The sequence below is a fragment of the Dermacentor silvarum genome, chromosome 7 (genome assembly GCF_013339745.2).
Source record: "Dermacentor silvarum isolate Dsil-2018 chromosome 7, BIME_Dsil_1.4, whole genome shotgun sequence".
Classification (NCBI taxonomy): domain Eukaryota; kingdom Metazoa; phylum Arthropoda; class Arachnida; order Ixodida; family Ixodidae; genus Dermacentor; species Dermacentor silvarum.
The window spans coordinates 62,829,284-62,850,356 of record NC_051160.1 but is presented as its reverse complement, the minus strand read 5'-3'; the positions used below and the strand labels follow the sequence as shown (position 1 = coordinate 62,850,356).

The 21,073-nt window shown below is 46.9% G+C and overlaps 1 protein-coding gene across 1 annotated transcript in view; it reads left to right on the top strand.

Moving 5' to 3' along the window:
- LOC119458913 (zinc finger protein 106-like) overlaps positions 1 to 21,073 on the top strand; it is a 129,201-nt gene that overhangs the window by 97,369 nt on the left and 10,759 nt on the right. The window contains exons 10-14 of the mRNA XM_049670759.1: positions 2,643 to 2,759; positions 6,227 to 6,478; positions 13,979 to 14,095; positions 17,119 to 17,193; positions 18,615 to 18,686. Of these exons, the coding sequence (XP_049526716.1) occupies positions 2,643 to 2,759; positions 6,227 to 6,478; positions 13,979 to 14,095; positions 17,119 to 17,193; positions 18,615 to 18,686 (633 nt within the window). The remainder of the gene's footprint in view (positions 1 to 2,642; positions 2,760 to 6,226; positions 6,479 to 13,978; positions 14,096 to 17,118; positions 17,194 to 18,614; positions 18,687 to 21,073) is intronic.

The window sequence follows — 21,073 nt, the reverse complement described above, 5'->3', positions numbered from 1 at the left end:
TGTGAGGGCATAGAAGTCGCAACTGACAGACACGTTACTTATGTGAAATGTGCATTTTGCACACATAGAAATGACGATACACACTACACAAAAATACTGTACATAGTGCAGGGGTGTACGTGCTGTGGACCTATTAATATCACATTTCACTGCTGCGACTGTAATGCAAGGTGGTGTCATGTACAGCAACCACAGACAAGGGCAGTGGAAAAAACTATGTGGGCATACACTTATGAAAGCAAATATTCACAAACTGTGTGTTAATTCCACTTATTGACCCTTTTTGTGGTGATCCCGTTGGTGCTGCCATGTTTGATCACATGGTGACGCGTCCATTGCTTGCCTCAGCTGCCTCCGTTGCCTCCGTGTTTATAATGGATGTGTATGACACTGGTGCAGCTTAGCAAACCTCTGTTTCGGGAGATATCGTAGACGGTGACTGGGTGGACAACACAAAGCTTTGGCCACAGCTTGTCTGTTACAGTGCCAATAATACTCTGTTTAAACGGCCGATTGTCGTAAGTGGGCAAAAAGCTGTGTTTCGGGTTTCGGAATCAACTTCCTGTTGGAACCAATCGTCCTCGATCCTTGACCGCCCTGTGCGTGGACTTATAAGGAGTTCGCACGCCTCTTTTTGCATGCCACTATGCACTCTGACGCCTGGCTGCCGGTATGTCCCTTCGTTCTCAGCCCTTCCCCTCCAGCCCCTGCATCGGTGACTGCTGACACTACACACACGCTGTCAATTTCGAAATTGGCTTTCAGCTTGCAGAACATCCGAGTCCATTCCAACTCACATGTAACCGTGCGAGCACGAATGCCTTTAGCGCGGACCCACAAATCGCACAGCGACGAGTCTTGCGCGCTGCTACCGCAATGGGGGGGGATCGTTACGCTAAGTGCGGATGTAGTGTGCGGTGATTTTATTAAAATCAAAGTGTAATGTGAAGGTATGTCCGAGTGAAGGTTGAGGTTGGATTGTTTTTGGCTGCTCGCGAAATCCTAAAATGCCGTTCACGATAACGAACGGCCGCAGTTTGCACAAGCCACCCATATTTGCAGCGAGCAAAACAGCGAACATCCTGCTCATCTTTCCTCCGTAGCATGTACTGTCCTTCAGATTTAATTTCTTGTTTGACGGCATCTGCCAAAACAGTGCTGGAAATCTACTTTACGGTATTCGCACACCCCTACTTCTAATTGCTTTCAAAAACAAACTGGACAGTTGTACCCATGAGTGCATAGTACAGTTAAAGCTGGATATAACGAAATTGACTAATTGCCGAAAAACCTCGTTATAAAGAGGATTTCGTTATATGCAGGTTCGGCACGAAAATTCGAAAAAGAAACGCTTACCGTATTTACTCGATTCTAATGCGCCCTCGATTGTAACGCGCACCCATTGTCCATTTTCGTCAAAGCACTCATCTTTGGAATGTAACACCAGGTACTGGATGCGTGGACGCGTGTCGTTTCGCACAAGCGCGAGGCATCGGAAACGAAGAGTGAGCGTCACAATGGCGTCGTAGCATCGTATAGTGTTATAGTAGAACCCCGCTGTTACGTTCCCGGGTGCTGCGTTTTCCCGGCTCTTACGTCGTTTTCGGCAGGTCCCGGCACAGCTCCCATAGAACCGAATGCATGGAAGCTGTACGGTCCCACTGTTGCGTCGCAACTGTGGGACCGTTCCCGCATCATACGTTGTGAACTGCCACCCCGCGCTGGCCCGAGCGGCCATTTTGACTTTTCGTGTCGCTTGGCTTGGTGGCTTGATGATGGCATTGGCCGCCCAAAGTGCCGGGGGCGACAACTATGACGTATCTTGGGTTTCAGCCAATAAAAGTATGGCCCTTGAGATCCGTATTTGCTATCTAAAGATGGTGTCTATGACGCGTTGTGGCCCTAAAATTGGTTTTGGCTCATAGATGTTCCGTGTAAAGTCCAAGGGCGATAACGCAGTCGCCGCGCGCCGTATCCTGTATATGCGAGGGAAAACGTGCGAGGGGAGCCGACGACGGCGTCTAAATCTCGCGCGCGCAAGAAAGAAAAGCAGGGAGGAAGCGCGCCTTCTTCCGTTGCGCTGGAGGCACCGGCGAGGGGGGAGGGATAGCGGGCGGCGTTGTACTGTACTCTGGCATCAACTGCGTACTGCGCGGCGGGTCGCGCGGGCCATATCTTGCAAGCGATCTGCTTTCCAAGCTAGCTCGTAACTGCCATTGCACCACCTGTGCCGTTATGCGCTACAGCTAAGCCTGCTTGCAGTGTTTTAAACACCTTTTATTTCTGTGCGACTTGTCATTCATCTTCTCTTCATTTCAAGACTTCAGCATGTAACAAATAGGTAATTCTGCCATAATATATAGTAATGCAAGGTTTTATTCAGAATTCTGGCACGTCAAATGTTCTTACCATATTGTATTGAATACCAGAGTTCTTAATTGTTTTAAATATTTGTTGGTCTTGCAGATCAACAACAAAGCATTCTTTATTATGTTTTGTGTGGTAAATTATTTTCGTTTTCTTCTTTTTCAGTACCAAAATTTTTCCTCACATTTTAGTCAGGTTTTAGTTAGTATGCATGGGTACTGAACAGTGCATGTCGGGAAATGCATATTCCCACCAACACCAGGCTCCTCTTACAGACTGGGGAATTCATAAACAGCTACAACGCGGCGGCGCCCATCACCTGCACTGTGCTTGCCTGGGGCAAAATCTACCTTGGCCTGCGGACGGGACACGTCACAGTGTTCAATCTCAAGGTAATTGCATGCTAATAAATTAAAGAGCGTACAGCTCTGAACATACAGTCGAACCAAAGTCGCCCCAGACACAAGAATACCTTCATTGCGTCCGACATTTGTTACAAGCCTAACAGCTGATGTCGGTGTGGAAAAAAATTCTGATTAGCTTAGGGTAAATAAAAATTATGGTTGATCCCTCTTTCATAGGAATCAGTAGAACATGAAAGTGAAACGTGTCTTCACAGAAGCTGTTGCATGTTTGCTTCGTGAACTCGCGGTCCGCTGCAACGAAAGGTGCGCGATTTGCAGGCCGGCGACCGTGTTTCACATTTGCTTGGCGCGCGGCGTCTTGTTGGCGAGTGGCGCCCAGCTGCCGAGTAGCTTCGGCGATGGTACGAGCATTTTGGTCCGACTTCGTAGTGTCTTGGACAGCCAGTTGAGTTGCGATGCGTTCAGCTTCAGAAATGCAAGTGGCAAAGTTCGCCGCGAATGCGCGAAGGCATTCTGCTTTACGCTGGTGTGTCTCTCGCCAGACCAGAGCGAGATTCACCCCACTAATGCTTTATAACTTCGATGGCATTGCACAGCTCACTGCCCCAACTATCCGAAGATAAGGGCAGATACAAAACACATCGTGTATTCATGTAACACTGCCATTACCTCTCCTTATTTCCCTTACCCTCCCCCTCCTTCCTGGAATGCTTGGCTTCACTCGGACTCCTCTATGGATCAACAACGGGCCTTAGCGGAGCAAGCGCTCTTCTTTACTGGGCCTTAGTGCTGGTCTTAATTAAAGTATTTTCCTCCTCCTGGCCCATCGACGCCGTTGCCTTTTCGTGCCACTTAGCACAGCAGTTTTCTTAGTTGGGGTCATCGCAAGCGAAGTAGTAGACGGCGTGTAAGCATTGCTGATGCATGTTAAAGCTGCACTCCGTAGGCGACAAGGCGCCACAGAATAATCCATCGCGAAAGACAAGCCATGTGCGGAAAGTGCCAACACCAGGCTATACCGCATTGGAGCCGCCGCTGCTCTGCGACAACTGTAGGGCTCCCTTTCGGCGCTCGTTAGTGTCATGATACAGTACTTCACTTCACTGCTCCTAGATGGCGGTGCCATCCCTGTCAACATAAGGTCCCTGTATGTTCCAAAGGTAGCGCAAACCATTGTTCAAATAGGAAAGGAGAATTTCCTCCCTGCCCTCTACCCCTCTCCTGACTTCTTCGCCGTTTTGCGCTCTCCCATTGGACGAGGCTTCACATGTGACGAATAACCTGCGCGGCTTTCGTTATCGCGGGAAAACGGCGCCATTAGTGAGCGTAGAAACACCGGGACACATGTGCGCTGTGCGTGAGCGTAGGCTTTTTACATTTTTGAAGACGCGCTCGGCTGCAGCAGGATGCCTACTTGCTGTGCTGTTGGATGTTCGCATAGCATTGCCAAGGGGGGCAAGCTATTCCTCGGTCCCTCGTGACAAACAAAACCTCAAACGGCGAGCGATATGGCTCCACGGTATCGGAAGAAACAAGTTTGACTGCCGCCGAGGGAAGTCATTACTGAGGGGGTTTCTGATCCCTGTTCTCACCCAGTTAGTGATGAACGCGGTAAGGTGGGTGCGTTCGCGAGTTCACCATCAGCCAACAACTGAGTTTTTAAAAAAATGTCCCGGTTTATGCTCTGCGGCGAACAAAACGGCGCATTTTGGTGATATGAATACCAGCATGACTTCTATTAAAATGAGCATAATGAAAGAGTCGTCAATTAAAGAGCAAAACGCAGAAAGCGCGTGCACACATGGAAACCAAGGCATATAACTGACGGGGAAAGAAAAGTGCGCGGATGCATATTGGAAAAAAAAAAATACGTTGAGGGTATTTAGCACATAAATGTATTCGCCGTGTTGTGTGTGCATAGTTTGATGTACTTCTTTGTTTTCGTAAATGCGTCAGGTAAACAGAACACCATTCGATTCCGCGAAAAAATCAGCAGTGGTAAAGGCTTCTTAGGATTGCGTTTAACTTGTTCTACCTTTCGTTTTCCTCGTCTGAGCGATGCAGATTCTACTAATAATTGAAAGTACTACATATCTTACGTAGAAATCTCACGTACGAACAGACTTGTGAAAATGCGCCCAGAACAGTCGCGTTTCAAGCAAGCGCTTCAATGCGCCGCATTCGATACGATACGAAGCCGTGGCCTAGTGGTAGAACGCCCGCCTCGGCTGCGGGAGGCTGTGGGTTCAATTCCCACCGCCGCCGGGCACCCACTGGTTCAAAAGGGTAAAAGCGTACCCCGGCCTGGCGTTCGGCTTCCTTCAGGGGTGATACGCTTGGGAAAGGAGCCTGCGCCCTGAATTCCCGTCGAAACCAACGTGAGCACGGAAATCAAGTGGTGTCTGGGCCGCTCCCATGGCGGTCATTTCCCATGTGGCGCCACAAGCGCCTATTGAGGTGGGGGCACCTTCGGGTTGAGGTCAAACACCCCTTTGCACTCCTTGCACTGTCACGTTCGATGGCAGCATCACAGTCCGTGACCCGTCGACTGGTCTGTTGTTCCGGTGCTTCGAGGGGTGTGTACAGCCTCCATGCTACTATCTCCATCAACAATGGCACCGTGTACACATCTTCGACAGACCGCACAATATGGTAGCGGCTGCGCATTTCGCTCTCTGGGCGAGGAGGAAACTGTGCAGAGAGGAGGAGTTTACGCTACCTTTGAAAAATACAGGGACCTTATGTCAACAAAACAAATTTTACTTGGCACCAAACATCACTTCCGTTACATCCGTAATGGAAGTTCATCGTGGACCCCGTCATAAAACACTTTCGTGTTTAAAAGCGAGAGAGAGAAACTATGATGCCTCTGACAGGCCAGAAAAGGGTCCCTTGTTGATTTTGAGGTCCCGACAGCAGCTTGCCATTCCAATACATGGCACATGGGCAATGCTAAAATTGCTTCTGCACTTTTTAATGGCATCAATATGCAGCCATGCAGCTGGTGTGATCACACAGGATTGGTGTGTTGTTTTTTTGGCTGGGGGCCAGCCAATCCAACTCCGAAATGTGCACACACGTCCAGAATGTGCCATTGCACGTTGCTCTTGCTCCGAGTATTTTACATTTTTGCTGCCAGAACATATTGTTAGCTGCTGAGTGAATGAATATTTGCTTAGCTATAACCAATATTGTCTCGGATGTTGCAATTTCTGTTTCATGTAGCAGTGGTACACTTATAGAAATAAAGCATGGCCAACCAAATTTCAGACTTACCTCAATATATTCAACAATTCACTGTATCTGTGTTCATTATATACATCGAAGTGTGAATTAGCTTTGTTAAACACCTGCTGCTTACAATACCTTGTCCCCAACCACGCATATTGTTGGGCCTTGATTATGATGAAAAGATACAGAACAAAGAAACTGTAGAGGAACTCTACAGGGAGATATTTGGACATCAAAAATCTTTGTCTCGTTCTTTCCCCCAGTCTCAGAAGTTCCAAGACACCTTCTCCTGCTCCAATGTCTCTGTGAGCCGCATCACAACTTCGACGGAAGGAGCTCAGAAGCTCCTTTGCACTGTCACGTTCGATGGCAGCATCACAGTCCGTGACCCGTCGACTGGTCTGTTGTTCCGGTGCTTCGAGGGGTGTGTACAGCCTCCATGCTACATCTCCATCAACAATGGCACCGTGTACACATCTTCGACAGACCGCACAATACGCATCCACGAGCTTCGGGTGAGTACGTGGGCATTTGTCATTGGGGAATCACTTGATGCTCGGCATTACTTTCAAGTCAATTGTAAGGCTGCATATATCCAATGAAATCTGATGATGATGATGGTTCATCCAAGTTTATGGGGCGACACTAGTTTTAGGGGTGTGCGAATATTTGAAACTTTCGAATAACGAATCAAATACAGTTGAACCCACTTATAACAATATTCAAGTGCCACGAAAATTCCATTGTTATAACCGGGTTGCGTGAAAAAAATTTTAATGGAGGGATGGCAGAGCTGTTGTGAGAAAACCATAATGGCAGAGAGGCCAGTGCTTCCTCCCTACCACCTTCCTGCATCCGGCTGCTGATTCTGTTGACTCGTTTAAAGGGGCCCTAAAATTATTCTGACTATTAACGCGATAGCGTTTAGGGCCCCGTGTCGCCGAGAAAATTATCCCCAACCACGCAGGCCCTCCAAATATATTTTACCACTAAAGTTGCTCATACTTTGTCTTGTATTCTTTACAAAGTTATTCCTCGGAATTTTGAGAGTGATAGCCCACAAACAATTGTCATGAAACAAAACACCGACAGCACATGTCTTTTATGCTAAATCTTCTCAGGCTGAAATATTAAAGGTGCAAACAATAAGAAAAGGCCGGCCCACGAAAGAGGCCGCATTTCTACCAGAAAGCGTGCGTTCGTGCATAGCGTTCACTGCCAGCGTTTCCCGGTAAACATTGCGGTTACATAAGCTGCAGTTGCTGGGAAGTGTGAGAAACAGTCAAGGATCTTTGAATGCTATCGCGTTCCACTCTTGAAGGTGAAGCTTAAGCATCCTCCAAACTTTTTTTGTACAAACGTACTGAGTCGTTAGGATAGGTCCTTCTGATCATTAATTGACGCATCTGAGTGGTCCTCATAAAGCGTGTAATTTATTATAAGGTTTTAAAAAGGCACATCGCTACTGATCGCAGCACGCCAATCGGAGAGCTTTCAGCCGCCCCTGACCAGGTGACACGATTTGACCATATGACGTTTAGAACGAGCTATCCAATTGGCTGCCCAAGACGTGTCATCGATAATTTTATCAACGTTATGGTGAACAAATGTTGTTCGTAATAGTTGAAGTGTTAATTTGTTTCTTTAAAAAGAAAGTACCGTATCTACTCAATCATAACGAGAGTTTTTTCCAGATTTTTGCTACCTGAAGTCGATCCTCATGTTACAATCGAATACCGAAATTCAAGTCTAAAAAGTGCAATGATGCACCCAATTCTAATCAACGAGTGGAAGTGAAATGTGCGAGTGAAAGCACGCGAGGGACGCGCACGCTTTCACGGAGAGCGAACGCACAGCGGAGAGCAAACGCGAAGTCTTCCGTCGTGCAAAAGGTCAGGGTGGGATGGGAGGGAGGGAGTGGACGGGACTTTTAGCTACAGCACCAAATGCGTATCTTGCGACTGGGCGCAAGGGGCACTGGCGACTCAATTTCCCATGCGAAAGGAGGAAAGCCGGAAGGCAGCGCGGGAGGGAGAGGGCGCGGCATCTGCTCTGCCGCCATGCTACGTACTTTGCGCGACTGCGGGCTGTCGCGCGCACTGTATCTAGAAAGCGATCTCCACACAGCTCTTGCCTTTGTATGCGCTGTGCGTTTGCCGCTGTTTCCATTCTAGCGATAAACCGCACGAACTTTCACTCGCTGCATGCTACTGGCGCGCTTGCTCACGGTAGCGTTTTGACAGAGGTTGTGCGCGGTCATCGAGTGTGGTCTATTCATGTTTTTGATTGTGCACGCTGACACCGTGCTTTTGTTAATTCAGTTAGTAAGAGAATGTGTCCAAGTTTAAACATCCGATTAAACATCGGTTCAAACTGTGTCTTTTTCATGCATCCGGTGGTCTCATGTTACATTAGCGGTTTTCTTCTTTTTTTTTTTTTTTTTTGCTGGGCGCAACAAAAAGTCACCCCTCGCGTTACTTTCGCGGTTTTATTTTTTCTTGGTGGATGCAATGAAAAGTCACCCCTCGCGTTACAATTATGGTCGTGTTACAATCGAGTAAATACGGTAACAGAGAATGCAAAAGGACAGTGTATCACTACATTCAAGCACTTCCGGCACACAGCAAGTGTCGTCTGCTTGTGTTACAACGTGCTCCATATTGACACGAGCTGCACGGCCTGTGTGGGTCTTGATCTGTCTTTTCGCGAGCACCATGGTTCGCCCTTGCGTTGTGGGCCGCAAACGCAGCGATCGGCGACATGTCAAGCTGCGACATCGTGTCCCTCTGCAAGGCAAACATGCGAGCGAAGTGGGTGCAGTGCTGATTGTCTGTTCCGATCGGTACCAGCATCCACGCGTTTGCGGCCGTCACTTCACACCGAAGGATTGCTATATACGACAATAGTGTTATGGGTGTCCCGTATTCGGGTAAACGCAAGCGCAAGCTGACTGCACCTGGGCGTTTTACGGGATGAGCGGAGGCACAAACGTGAACAGCTGGTTAAGCTCTGCGCCACCAGGTGGCTGGACCATGCAGACCAATCAGGCCGTTCACGTAGGTCTGTGCTGAAGCTCCTTCATCACGGCAATAGTAGTATGGAGGGGCTTTATACATCTCCACCCATCCGTCAAAATGCCCAGCTCGACTGTGGTTACTGAAATAGCACGCACGCTCGACGCTGCAACAGAATGCTTGCAATGCACGTTACTTCGAAGCTCTCACTTGAGATCGACTGCCAGGTGGCTTGCGGAGAAGTTGGAGAGGCTTTCTGCGCTGGCTCAATGACAACCGGAAGTAGATGGCATAACATCCTGTCATGACGCAGAGCCAGTGAAGGCGGAGCTTAGCCCCGATAGCTTGGTGAGCGAGTTAGGAGAAAAAGCATTGCTATGGAGGAGGGTAACCGTAGCTCTCTTAATATGAGACACTTCACAAAAATTGTGGTGCGAATGTTTTACTGTAGTTGTACCCTACGCGTCTACAAAATTTGGCCGAACCGTTTCGGGGACTCTTTAACTGTCTAACTCTGCTTCCTGTGTGCTCCAATCACGTGTAAAAAGCCGTGGCTGTTGGCATTCAAGAATGGCACTGCTATACGGCAAGTGACATGCGATCTCCGCCAAGGCATCGCTTTGGTGGCCCCAAAAGGGGCCTTGTAAAGAATGTGAGAAGGTTGCTGGGGCAGCCTCTCAGCGTGCGAAGTACAGAAGAAACACTGGGGCTATATCGCCACAAGCATCTTGCCGCGTACTTCTCACTGGCTTGCACGAGAAAACCCCATGTCTGTCAGCCTTGCTTGCTTTACGTAAAGCTTGCCGACATCCTTCTCCAAGGCATCCAGGTGCTCCACACAATGTAGCGAAAGGTCCCTCGCGAAAACGAAGCCCCAGAGGGACTTCATCATCTGCAGGGCCTCCTGCGAGGACAACGTTGAGGCAGCCTGCCCTACCGCGTCATCGCTGTTGCCGTCGCTATCCGATGCAAGCACGTTTGCGACGATCGCCTCATCGACTATAAGCACTTCGTGTCCAAATCTATAGCGGTGCGCTTTCTTTTCACCGGCAATGTCGTGCATTGCCGATGATCAGCGGGCGGATCGGCCATCGGTTGTTTCTGCAACGAGTGAAACGAGGCTGAGAAACCACGTGGCCAGGAATGACTTCGGCGCAAACAACAAAGACGAGTACGAGCGACCTAATTCGTTGGCAGAACTGTGCAGAATGAGGGGCCACCGAGCAATCTCGGAGCAGTGCTATCAGCGCAGTAGACGTGGTCCATTCCTGTTTCGGAGGGTGGTGCGGCACGTAGCTATTGGCGCAGCCAATTCGTGTTCGGATGGGTGGAAGGGCGACAGGAGAGAGGCGCGCGAAGCTGGCGATGTGGAGAAGGCTGGAAAACGGGTACTGTTGTATTAGCGGTGGCTGTTGGGGCGGCGGACGATCGCGCAGCGGCTAGAATTTCTTTTTCTTTTCAAGGATTTCACATTCCACTACCTTTCACCGTGGACACCCAGCAGCCATACTTCATCGTTATAACCGGTAATGCAGCATGAGGGCATTGTAGTAAGCGGGCTATTTCACCAAAGGTTGACGGTGCTGCAGCTTCTCATTCTTATAACCGATATATAGTTCAAACCGGTATCATTATAGGTGGGTTCAACTGTAGTATCCTATTCAATTCCTTATTTGGATCGAATAGTCACTATTCATACGTGCAAATATTTTTCAAATACTTTTTGAATATTTCAAAATGTCAACTGCACCCAATAAACATAAAACTGGAGTAAAACTACGGTAAATTTTCACCCCTCTGCGCATAGTATAGACATGAAACATGAGAACTTGCCTAGTGGAGCAAGCTATGTTGCTTAGGTAGCCATACCTTACAGGCTATGCAGCGATCATTCACATTCTCTGTAGAATCCTGTTTATTATGCAAAGAAACTACTTCTTGGCTCCTAATGCTCCATTTATACTTTTAATAAACAATGCTTCATAACTTGCTTTGTAATGACAGAAACTTGCTAACTTTAGAACACTAGGATGTGAGCATCGTTTTATATTAATTGTGGTAATGGCTGTTCGTTATTCGAAAACTATTTGATTCAGTCCTAAAAATCACTTTTCGCACACCCCTAACGAGTTTGGAAATAGTCAAGACCATAATGCATTGACTGCATGTGTTCTGTTTCAAGATGACTCAAACGTTCTCTCTGGCTGCAGTGGATGATATGAATTTCTGAAGCACTGAGAGATCTATCACAGGGGTGAGTGAATTGCGGCCACAGCGTAAAGTTGCTAAAACAGCATTTAAAATCTTCGTCTCCCATGCACCTGTTGGAAACCCACACTTTGCAGTGCTCACTGCAGTGGGCTCTTAACACTGGTAGCGCTGGTGTAGAAGTGGGCGTGAAGTTTTACACGTTAAAGAAGGGTCTCCTCAACAACATAGAAAGAAAAAAATGCCGGAAAGCCATGAAAGGCTTCTACAATTGAATTTTTTACCTTGTGGGTTCTTGGTGTCTCACAGGAGACCAACCACCGCGGGTTCGAGCTTAGCGAGCCACAGGGCCGCGTCAGCCGTCGCCTCCAGCACCGCTCGCGCGCGAGCTCAGAGGCCGCAAGGGGCTACCGAGCGACGCACGCAAAAACACAGTAAAGCCCTGAGTTGACGGAAACCGTTTACTGAAACCGTCGGCACCAGCACTGCACAAACGCCCGCACGGAGGGGAGCCAAAGGGGTCCCGCACCAGGGCGAAAATACAATAACAGGCGCCTATAGCACGTCGCGGCGAGAGCACAGGCTCAAGCTGGGCACGCCGCTAGGAAAAGTCCCGGCGGCTATGCTACTTGCTCTGGCGATAACCAATGGGTCAACTCGCGAGAGCACGGGCAATATCCTTCGGCTTAGGCTTTCGGCAAGTGCGGCTCGGCGAGGTACGACCTCGCGCGAGCACTAATGGCACCGCTCGTCGGCTTAGCGTCGGGAAAGGATTAGCACAAAGTACGCGCTCCCCGCACGGGCAAAGGCACCGTGCGCGAGCTCAGTCCTAGTCACAAAGGTGTCGGCGGACGAGAGGAAAGCATGAACGTACCGTGCGCTGGTCCAGGAGAGAAGTCCCGAGGCACACTCTGCCGCTAGCGGCCGACAACCGGCCGCGTAGTGACGTCAGCGCCCCGCCCTCACCGCCAACCGCCGCGTGCGCAGCGCCACCGCGGGAACCGGTTAGGCGGCGCGGGCGGAGAAGGAGGCCAGCGGGGAATGATGGCGAGGGATGGCAGAGCCCGCGCAATGGCACCGGCGCCTCCCTCAATCCCCACAACCTTCGCTTTGATACTGTGGTTGTGGTTTGTGGCGGATCATACGAATTTCAAATTATATGCATACTTTCCAAAGCTCTAAGAAATTCGTACGATAGAGGTTCTACTGCACTTCTTTCTTAGTGGAATGTCAATTCCTCTGTGACACTCAAGGCCAATCTTAACTGCCACGTCTGCCTAGTCTCACTGGCAACATGATATGGCAAAAGCAGGCAGCATGTCTACTGTCCCATGCTGTGATGGTACAGTGCAGTCCACATATAACGATACCACATATAATGATATATCGGTTATAACAATGAGTCGACATAAGAGTGTAAACTTATGCATTAGAGCTATGAGAAAAAACAAACATATATAATATGTTATTCACCACATATCAGATATAACGATTGAAATTTTGCTTCTTGGCGGCGTTTTTTATGCAGAATAATCATGAAATTTGCATTCATAAGTTGCCCCTGACCGAGACAGGGCGACAAGTTTGCCTACGCGAGTTCGTATCTGCCACCATTACCACGCAGCGCATCCCGCCCGCCGCCTTTTGCGAAAGCCACGGAGAGCATCGCAAGTTGGTGCAGCGTCCATAAGATGGCGCCAGCGGCTTCACGCCCGCGTCGCCGGCGGTTGTGCGAATGGCCATAGAAGAGGAGCACCTGCGCTCCCTCCCGCTCTCTCTTGAGAATCGCGGAATCAGCGGGAGGTGCGCCGCTTGAGACGAAACTGCAAATTTTGCAAGACTCGAAGTACGAGCTCGCGTAGTCGATGATATTGACGATTATGAATACCGGGAGCGCCACGATCATGAAGGCTCCGATGGGGCGATCGTTGTCGCGACAGACGGCAGCGTTGTACAATGGAGGCGACGACAGCAGCAGCAGTGACGACTGAGATTGACAATGGCCCGTCTTGGGCACCGACCCCGATGTTCAACCAAAGTGCAATGTCGACGATCGAGTCGCTCATTGAATTCATGCACGCTAAATTATAGCCGCCAGTGTTCGCGCAGCTGATGGACACGATGCGCACGGCTGATGTGAATCCAAAACTTCTGCGAAAGCAAGTGCAGATTTCTATTTCAGCGCGCCTTTGAGACGCTATTTAGAGGTATAAATAACTTATTTTTCACAGCCTACTTTCTACAAAGTCGATTTTTTATCGCAAGTGGCAATTTCGGTTTCGAGACTGCAAAGGTGTATTCGTCATTTTTTTTTTTTTTTTCGGCAGTCCAGATATAGCCATGATCAGTTATAACAATCGGATTTCTCGTTCTTCTCGATATCATTATAAGTGGACTGCACTGTATACTAACGTTTCATTGGTGAAGCAGAAAGCATGTTCTTGGACCGTGGCAATGTCTAGATAGAATCTCGACTGTGTCTCACTAAAGCGCTTGCAGCATTCTTGCGTGATATAGGCCTCAGTGAGACTCTAAGTAACTTTTGTGTTAGTGTATGGAGTTACTGCAGTTAATTACTGGACGAGCCTATTGATGGCCTCTCTCAAACGGATTATGAATATGGGCCCACATGGTCCAGGTCACACGTGGTGTGATGTTATCCGGACTGGCTGGAAAGCAGTTTCTATTCCCGATTGCTTATACTTAAGGCCAAGTGCAAAGTGTCGCATGATGTAAGGGACCGAAAGTGTTTTTTTTTTTTTTTTTTTTTTTTTCTCCTCCTTATTTGACCAGACGGGCTGCCTCCAGAAGGTGTACGAATGTCGAAGTGCTGCCACGGGGCTGCGCTTCCACAAGGGCCTCGTCGTCTGCTGCTCCTTTGACGGCCTCATTCGCTGCTACCGGGCAAAGGTGAGCAGCTGCGGTCGGACCAGACCTCCCGGTCAAGTGCTGCAATTACGGGATGCTAATGCGCCTCTCAATTTTTATGCACGCCTGACGTTTATTTTAAAAATGTGTTACCCTCCGACCTACACAATCTAAAAGAAGTCAAATGTGTAGAACTCACCTTCACAGGATGGAATGCTATTCACACTTAATATCTATCGTTCGATACCATCACACAGCTCATGTCGCAGTCAGTGGATGTCATGACATCCTTTGTGCTGTCCATTGAATTTGAACATTGTGTGCCCCCTCGAATGACTTCGCAACCATCAGGAACGGAATAGTGGGCCCAAGCCTCAACGAACCACTTAACTGGTTCATCCAGCAACACGGAAAAGCCCCCGGATCACCAAAAACATGCAACGCAGCTCTGTTGGAACATGCTTCAGTGTGTCACTTTTCTTTTGAATGAGCTTTCGTAAATGAGTGAGCTTTCGCACTGAGTCAAAACGAAACCGCAGTTGTGGACGGCGACTACGCAGTTACGAAGGCACGTGGCCGGCGCGCATATAGAGTCAAAATGAAATACTGTTTACCTACTACGCAGTCATGAAGGCATGCGGCCAATGCGGTGCTATGCGCGGCGGTAAGCGCAAGAATAAAGGCTTTGAATGCACAAATAGGCACGAAGCGTTCTGGCGTTGCTGTCACTCACGTACGATTTCCACTGATGTCTATGGCAATGCGAACTCCGCCGCTGCATTTCAATGAACGCTAATGCCGTTTTTTCTCTTTTGCATCGTACATTTGCGGCACTATGCGCTTGCCGAACCCCGAGAGTTGTCTGAATTAACCGATGTGCAGCCAAATACGTCCGAATTAACGAGAGTTTCATTGTATTAAATAATGCACATGCCTGCTGCGACCAAAGGACGTGTCCAAATTATCCGATTTTTGGAATTAACAGGGGTCGAGTTAACGAAATGTTAGTGTACTGTAGTACCTAGGGAAAGGCAGATTCTGAAAAACGAAAGTCCCCACTTGCCTTTCTCACAACTGGCACGTGCGCACGGTGCTCGGGCAGATACGAGAAAGAAGGTCTCCACGTTCGCAGTGAGGAAGCCGCCAGAAGCTGGAGGCGCTTCTCACGCATTGGGTTCCGAGTTCCGCATGGGTCGTCGTATGAAACGGAGCTTGCATAATATCCCTTCATATAATCTAGATACATATTTAATGTATTGTCTCTATGGGAAGTTCGCTGACACTGCACTAATCCGTCTTAAAACTGGGAGGTCGCAAAATCAGGGAACATGTGACTGAGGTTCCACTGTATAGCTAAAGCTAACCTTAACATGAGAGAATTACTAGATGCCTAACAGTATGCATTAGTGCACGGTTCTGTGGTGTAAACGGGAACTTGTGGTATAGTCCACACAAAACAGTTCACTGTTGAAAGATGAGTGTGGCAAGATGATGGGTGAAGTGGCGACGAGTTCACCAATTCAGTAGACAAGTCGAGTGACATGTCATTGATGGCTGGAGTGCAGTTGTTCCGGCTGGCCAAGAGGAAATAGGTGCCGCAGCGAAAACCTTCAGCATGATGTAGCAGGGGAATGGAATGTCCTGGCGAAGCAGCTGTACGCAAGCTGTGCTCCCATTCTGCCAACAGGCCTAGGCATGGCCTGGCAAAGTCTTTAAGCGCAGGAAAGCATTGTGCGGCCCTCAACTGGTAGCCCCGGATAGGTGTGAGTGAAGTCTTGGTGGCTTGGGTCTGAAACCTGATGGCCCGTCTTCAACTCCTGGTCCAGTGGCCTGATCTTCCTGCATCACTTCCTGGAACTCTGCCCCGTTCTGCAACGTGCTTCGCTTTTTCTTCTCTTTGTGGCCACATTTTTTTTTTCAGGAGATTGGTTTGCTTTGGAGCTCCATGTTTTACAATGATTGGTTCTTTGGAGCTTCATTGATTCCTGCGATTGGCTCCTGCTTCTGTTGTTTATTTTTTGCGCCACATGCCTTCATACTTTGCTCTTCGTCGTTGTCTTTTCCTAAGCACCGCACTTAAATCTGAACTCACAGTCTTGGTTGGCCGCTTCATTCTCTTCTCACCAAACACTGCGCTTGGCCTGGCGCATTTCACTCATCACAGTGCCTAAATAACAGCATTGCTTCCTTGCTTTGGCAGCCAGCAGTGAGCTGTTTAACTCTTTCCGTACCACACCCATTGGGCATGGTTAGCCCTCTATCGATGGTTTTGAAATGCTGCTTTCAAGAACTTCGGAGCTGCTCACGGACATACTGCCCTATCAGATGGGAAGGAGGAGAACTATATTTTAGTTTTCTAAGCAGTTCGTTTTTTTCCTGTGAGGCAGTGATTTTTAAACGCGCTCCGAAGTTTCGCGATCGTCAATGCAGAATGCAAAATTGTCCGGCTCCAGAAAAAGCATGCGCACTTCGGGAGATTGCAGATATCGTGATTCCGCTGCCTCTGCGGCTGATCTTAACGATACATCGAATAGTGGCGAGTCAGAGGACGCTGACTTTTTGTCAGACTTTGAGTCTGAAAGCGACGACAACGCACACCAGCCTGGAACATCGGCGGCCGTAGCCCGGCACCCCCAACTGTAGTGCTTGCAGTTAAATTTTTGCAGTGAAATACCTGTTCAATGAAAAATCTTGATTTTTTTCAGAGATAGTAACTAATAGACTTAATTCATTTTGTGTACCTCATAATTTTCGTTACATTTTTTTCTTATTAGATACAAGCGTGTGTTTACAAACTTTGTTGAATTTTATCGCACAATCTTGATTTTAGCAATTTATATCTTTTTTATTACATACATGTCGTTAATGAAACCTTTATGCATGAAAAGTGCAATAATTTTGCTTTCTATTTATGTATTACATTAAATATTGAGTGCAGTAGTTACTTCAGAAAAAAACATCTATTTTCCCTATGGTAGGGAAATAGTTAATCAAGGAATGAAGGGGTGATTTGTAGTTCTTTCTTTCGCCTAACTTGCTGCACTCCTGATTCTCTTCCTCCAAAGGACTTCACGTGCGATGTGGTCTACTATGGTGCAGGCAAGAACATGGTCATGAGCATGGACGTCAACGGCCCACTGGTCAGTATTTTTTGTAATGCTGCCATGCCCATTGTAGTAGCACTTACTTGCTTGTAATGCCAATGCTAGAGGGAGGCAGATATATCCTCTGAACACTATTGTCGTAGTCTTTTAGTCTGCCCCTGGTAAAGCGCTGATTGTAATGAACCGTTGCATATGTGCTGAGATTTTGGTTGAGTGACCACATTTCAGATGGAGAAATCAGCATGTTGTCGGCCCCTTCAAACTAATGCTCCAGTTTACCCAGAACAGTTTACCCAGAACAGTGGTACCCAGCTCGATATACTCAGACATATATGATAGAGGTGGAGAGTTGCCCACATTAAGCAACTTGGGGCGAGTGCAAATGTTGAAGGACTATGTGGGTCACACACACGCAAGCTCTGCAAGCCACACGTGGCCCGCAGGTCATTGTGTTTGAGACTCCTGCTCTGGAGCCTTAGCTGCTTTTAACACCACTGAACATATGGTTGTGATAGACAAAAATTGGGCCCCTCGGTTCGCCTTCTTCTTGGTCATTGTCAATACTATCTGGTGTTGTAGTTTTCTGCTGGTGTGCTGCATCTGAAGGTAAATTATTGTTAATAAAATGCATATGTATTCCCTCAAAAAGTTATTGTCAAGGGCAGATTTAAAAAAAAAAGGGGAAGAAAGAAAAGAAAGTGTGCTACCCGTGCCCTTTCTTGTTGTGTTCCAGGGATTTTTAAGCATTTTTAATGTTCACAGGTTGGCAGTTATGACACTGTACTATACGGAGTTGGTTCTAATAAAGCAGTGTTAACGGATAAATTAATTAATCATATAATGTAGAACACTATAAAACCATTTCAGTTATAGTCGCTCAGGTGGACAGCATGTGAGGACCTATGACTTTTGATTTATCTGCTGCTTGATGAATATCTGAGCTGGTGATAGACATCTGAGCCGCATGTCTTCCTCATTTTTTATTTATGTGTGATCTTTCTGCACTGCATACAACTAGTAAAATCCATTTTTGATCATTTGTAGGCTCTGTGCCGGTCCAACAGGTGCGCGCATAGCTTTAAGAAAATTGACTCGCATTTACCGAATTTTTTTCTGGCACAACTCCTAAACCTTCGGAGCAGGCCTAAAACGCTTTCTGAAAGGTATGATCCCAGGATAATGTTTCTACCTCTTTGAGGGGAGGTTCAGACGTCCTTTCTATGGCCATCGGAACTTCCTTGCAGCAGAAGGGAAGCATTAGCACTCGATGTTCCAAGGTAGTCTCACTACCAAGCATCAAATCGCAGGGGTGCTTATTTTCAGTGGTCTGAAGCGTATTTGGCATGGCATGGCCATTTGCACCTGTGCCTTTGCTTTTTCACGCCATGCTTTCAATATCTTTGGTTTTGGATGTCTAATGTAACCTGTTTGCCCTTGTTTTCTGGCTTTGCATCTAGATTGCCACTGGCAACCGCAAGGGCAAGATTGAAGTGATCAAGTTTGATAAGTCAAACCTGCAGACCTGTGAGGTAAGGTTCAGAACACTCCCTTAGGAAGGAAAACTTGGGATTACCAATATAGGCAGCTTCACTAAAATCTCACTCGGCTAGTTCTGCGCTGTGCTGATAGTTTGATGCACCAATCTCAAGTTTGCATATCTTCCCATTATAAACATTCGTAGACTTGCGGTGTTTCTAATGGCGCAGTCAAACCTCGATATAACGAACCTCGATTTAACGAAATTTGCTATGCAACGAACTATTTTCATTTCCCCATCTTAGTTCCGTTGAAATAATGAAACCTCGATATGATGAAATTCTGGATATATCGAAGTTTTTCGCTGCAAGTACAATTTTGTTATATTTAGGTTTGACTGTAATTTGATGTAACCGTGTTTGTTATGACCCAGGTTTTGCTGTAGAAGATTTATTTATTTATTTATTCATATTACCCCACAGGCTCCAGTGGAGCATTGCGTAGGGGGGGTTACAGAAAAAAGGCAATAAATAAGGCATAAAAATAACTACATAGGAAAAAACAAGTAAATTTGTACATTGGAAGGGAAATAGGAACACTGGTAATCATTAAAAAAAGATATATTAATACAAAGTCAAGAGAACATATGAAGTTGCAATTGTTCACGAAATTTGGCAGAATCTTTTATTGAAACAATATCATTTGGAAGGTTATTCCATAGTGCGATGGCGCGTGGCAATGCAGAATTATTGAATGACTGTGTGCGGCCAATGCGCCTGAAGCTGAGATGATTATGAAGTCGACTAGATGTGCGAGAAGGAATTTCAAGTGACAAACGGCTGGACCAGGAGTTATAGAAGTATTTATGAAAGAGGCATAGAAGGGCAACAGAGCGGCGGGAATCCAAGTCGGGAAGGGAAATATCACGTTTAATTTGGGTAATGCTAGATTGACGACTGTAATTAGAAGTTATAAAGCGGGCAGCACGATTTTGGATGGATTCCAATTTGTCTATTAGGTACTGTTGATGAGGAGACCAGATCGATGAAGCATATTCTAGTTGAGGGCGTACCAATGTTTGGTAGGCCTGTTGTCGAATGGTAGAGGGGGAAAGGTGCAGATGACGACGTAAAAACCCTAAAGTTCTGTTAGCTTTAACGCATATCTTCTCGATGTGAGTACACCAGGAAAGATTAGTACAGAAATGAACACCAAGATATTTGTAAGTAGAGCTACGAGGAACTTCAGCCGAACAGATTTTGTACGGGAACTTAAGAGCTGATTTCGCGCGAGTGAAGGAAAGTACGCAGCATTTAGATGTGTTAAGTGACATTTGCCAACGGTCGCACCACTGATTAACTAAGTGAAGGTCATTTTGTAAAGTTATATGGTCACCATGACAATCAATGGTTCTGTAAATTACGCAGTCATCCACAAAAAGTCTTATGCAGGAAGAAATGTTGCTGGGTAAATCATTAATAAAAGTTAAGAAAAGAAGAGGGCCTAATACACTACCCTGCGGTACACCTGACGTTACTACTGATGTGGAGGAGCTAAAGTTATTAACAGATACGAACTGCCGCCGATTAGATAAGAAATTACGAATCCAGGATAATGTTAATGAATCGATCCTAAGAGCAGTTAATTTAGCTATTAGGCGACAGTGAGCGACTCTGTCAAAGGCTTTTGCATAGTCAAGGAAAATGCAGTCAATAAGTTTGCTATTATTCATGCCATTATGTAAATCTGACGTAAATTCCAATAGTTGAGTGTCACAAGACAACGCTTTACGGAAACCATGTTGATTTTGAAAGAAAAAGTTATTAGATTCAAGATGGTTGAAAATATGGGAGGCAATGATGGGGGTGCTCGAGAAACTTACAACAAATGCATGTTAGCGAAATGGGGCGGTAGTTACCAGGAGAGTGCCTGTTTCCATCTTTGAAAATCGGAATGACTTTGGCTATCTTCCAGTCAGCTGGAAGAAGACCAGTTGATAAAGACTGCTGAAAAATGTGATATAAAATCTGACTGGACATAGCTGACGTGTTTTTTAGGATTTTAGAATTAATATTATCAACACCGCACGATGTAGACACTTTCGAATCGCGTATTAGTTTCGAGATGCCATCAACACTAATACTTATAGGAGACATGAAGCTAATTAAGGTCGGGGACACAGGGAATGGAGAAGCAGTCTTCATTAGTGAAAACAGAGCAAAAAAACGAATTGAAAGTAGAAGCACACTCAGCTGCAGAGACAGGAACATTGTCGGCGTTATGTAATGTAACAGTATTACAGCCACGGTCAGGAGAAACAGCTCGCCAAAACTTCCTAGGGTTAGTGCATAAAAGTGAGGACAGATCGGTGGAAAAATACTTCTTTTTCGCTTCAGATATTGCAAGACAGTAAGTCTTTAAACAATCTTTATATTTAGAC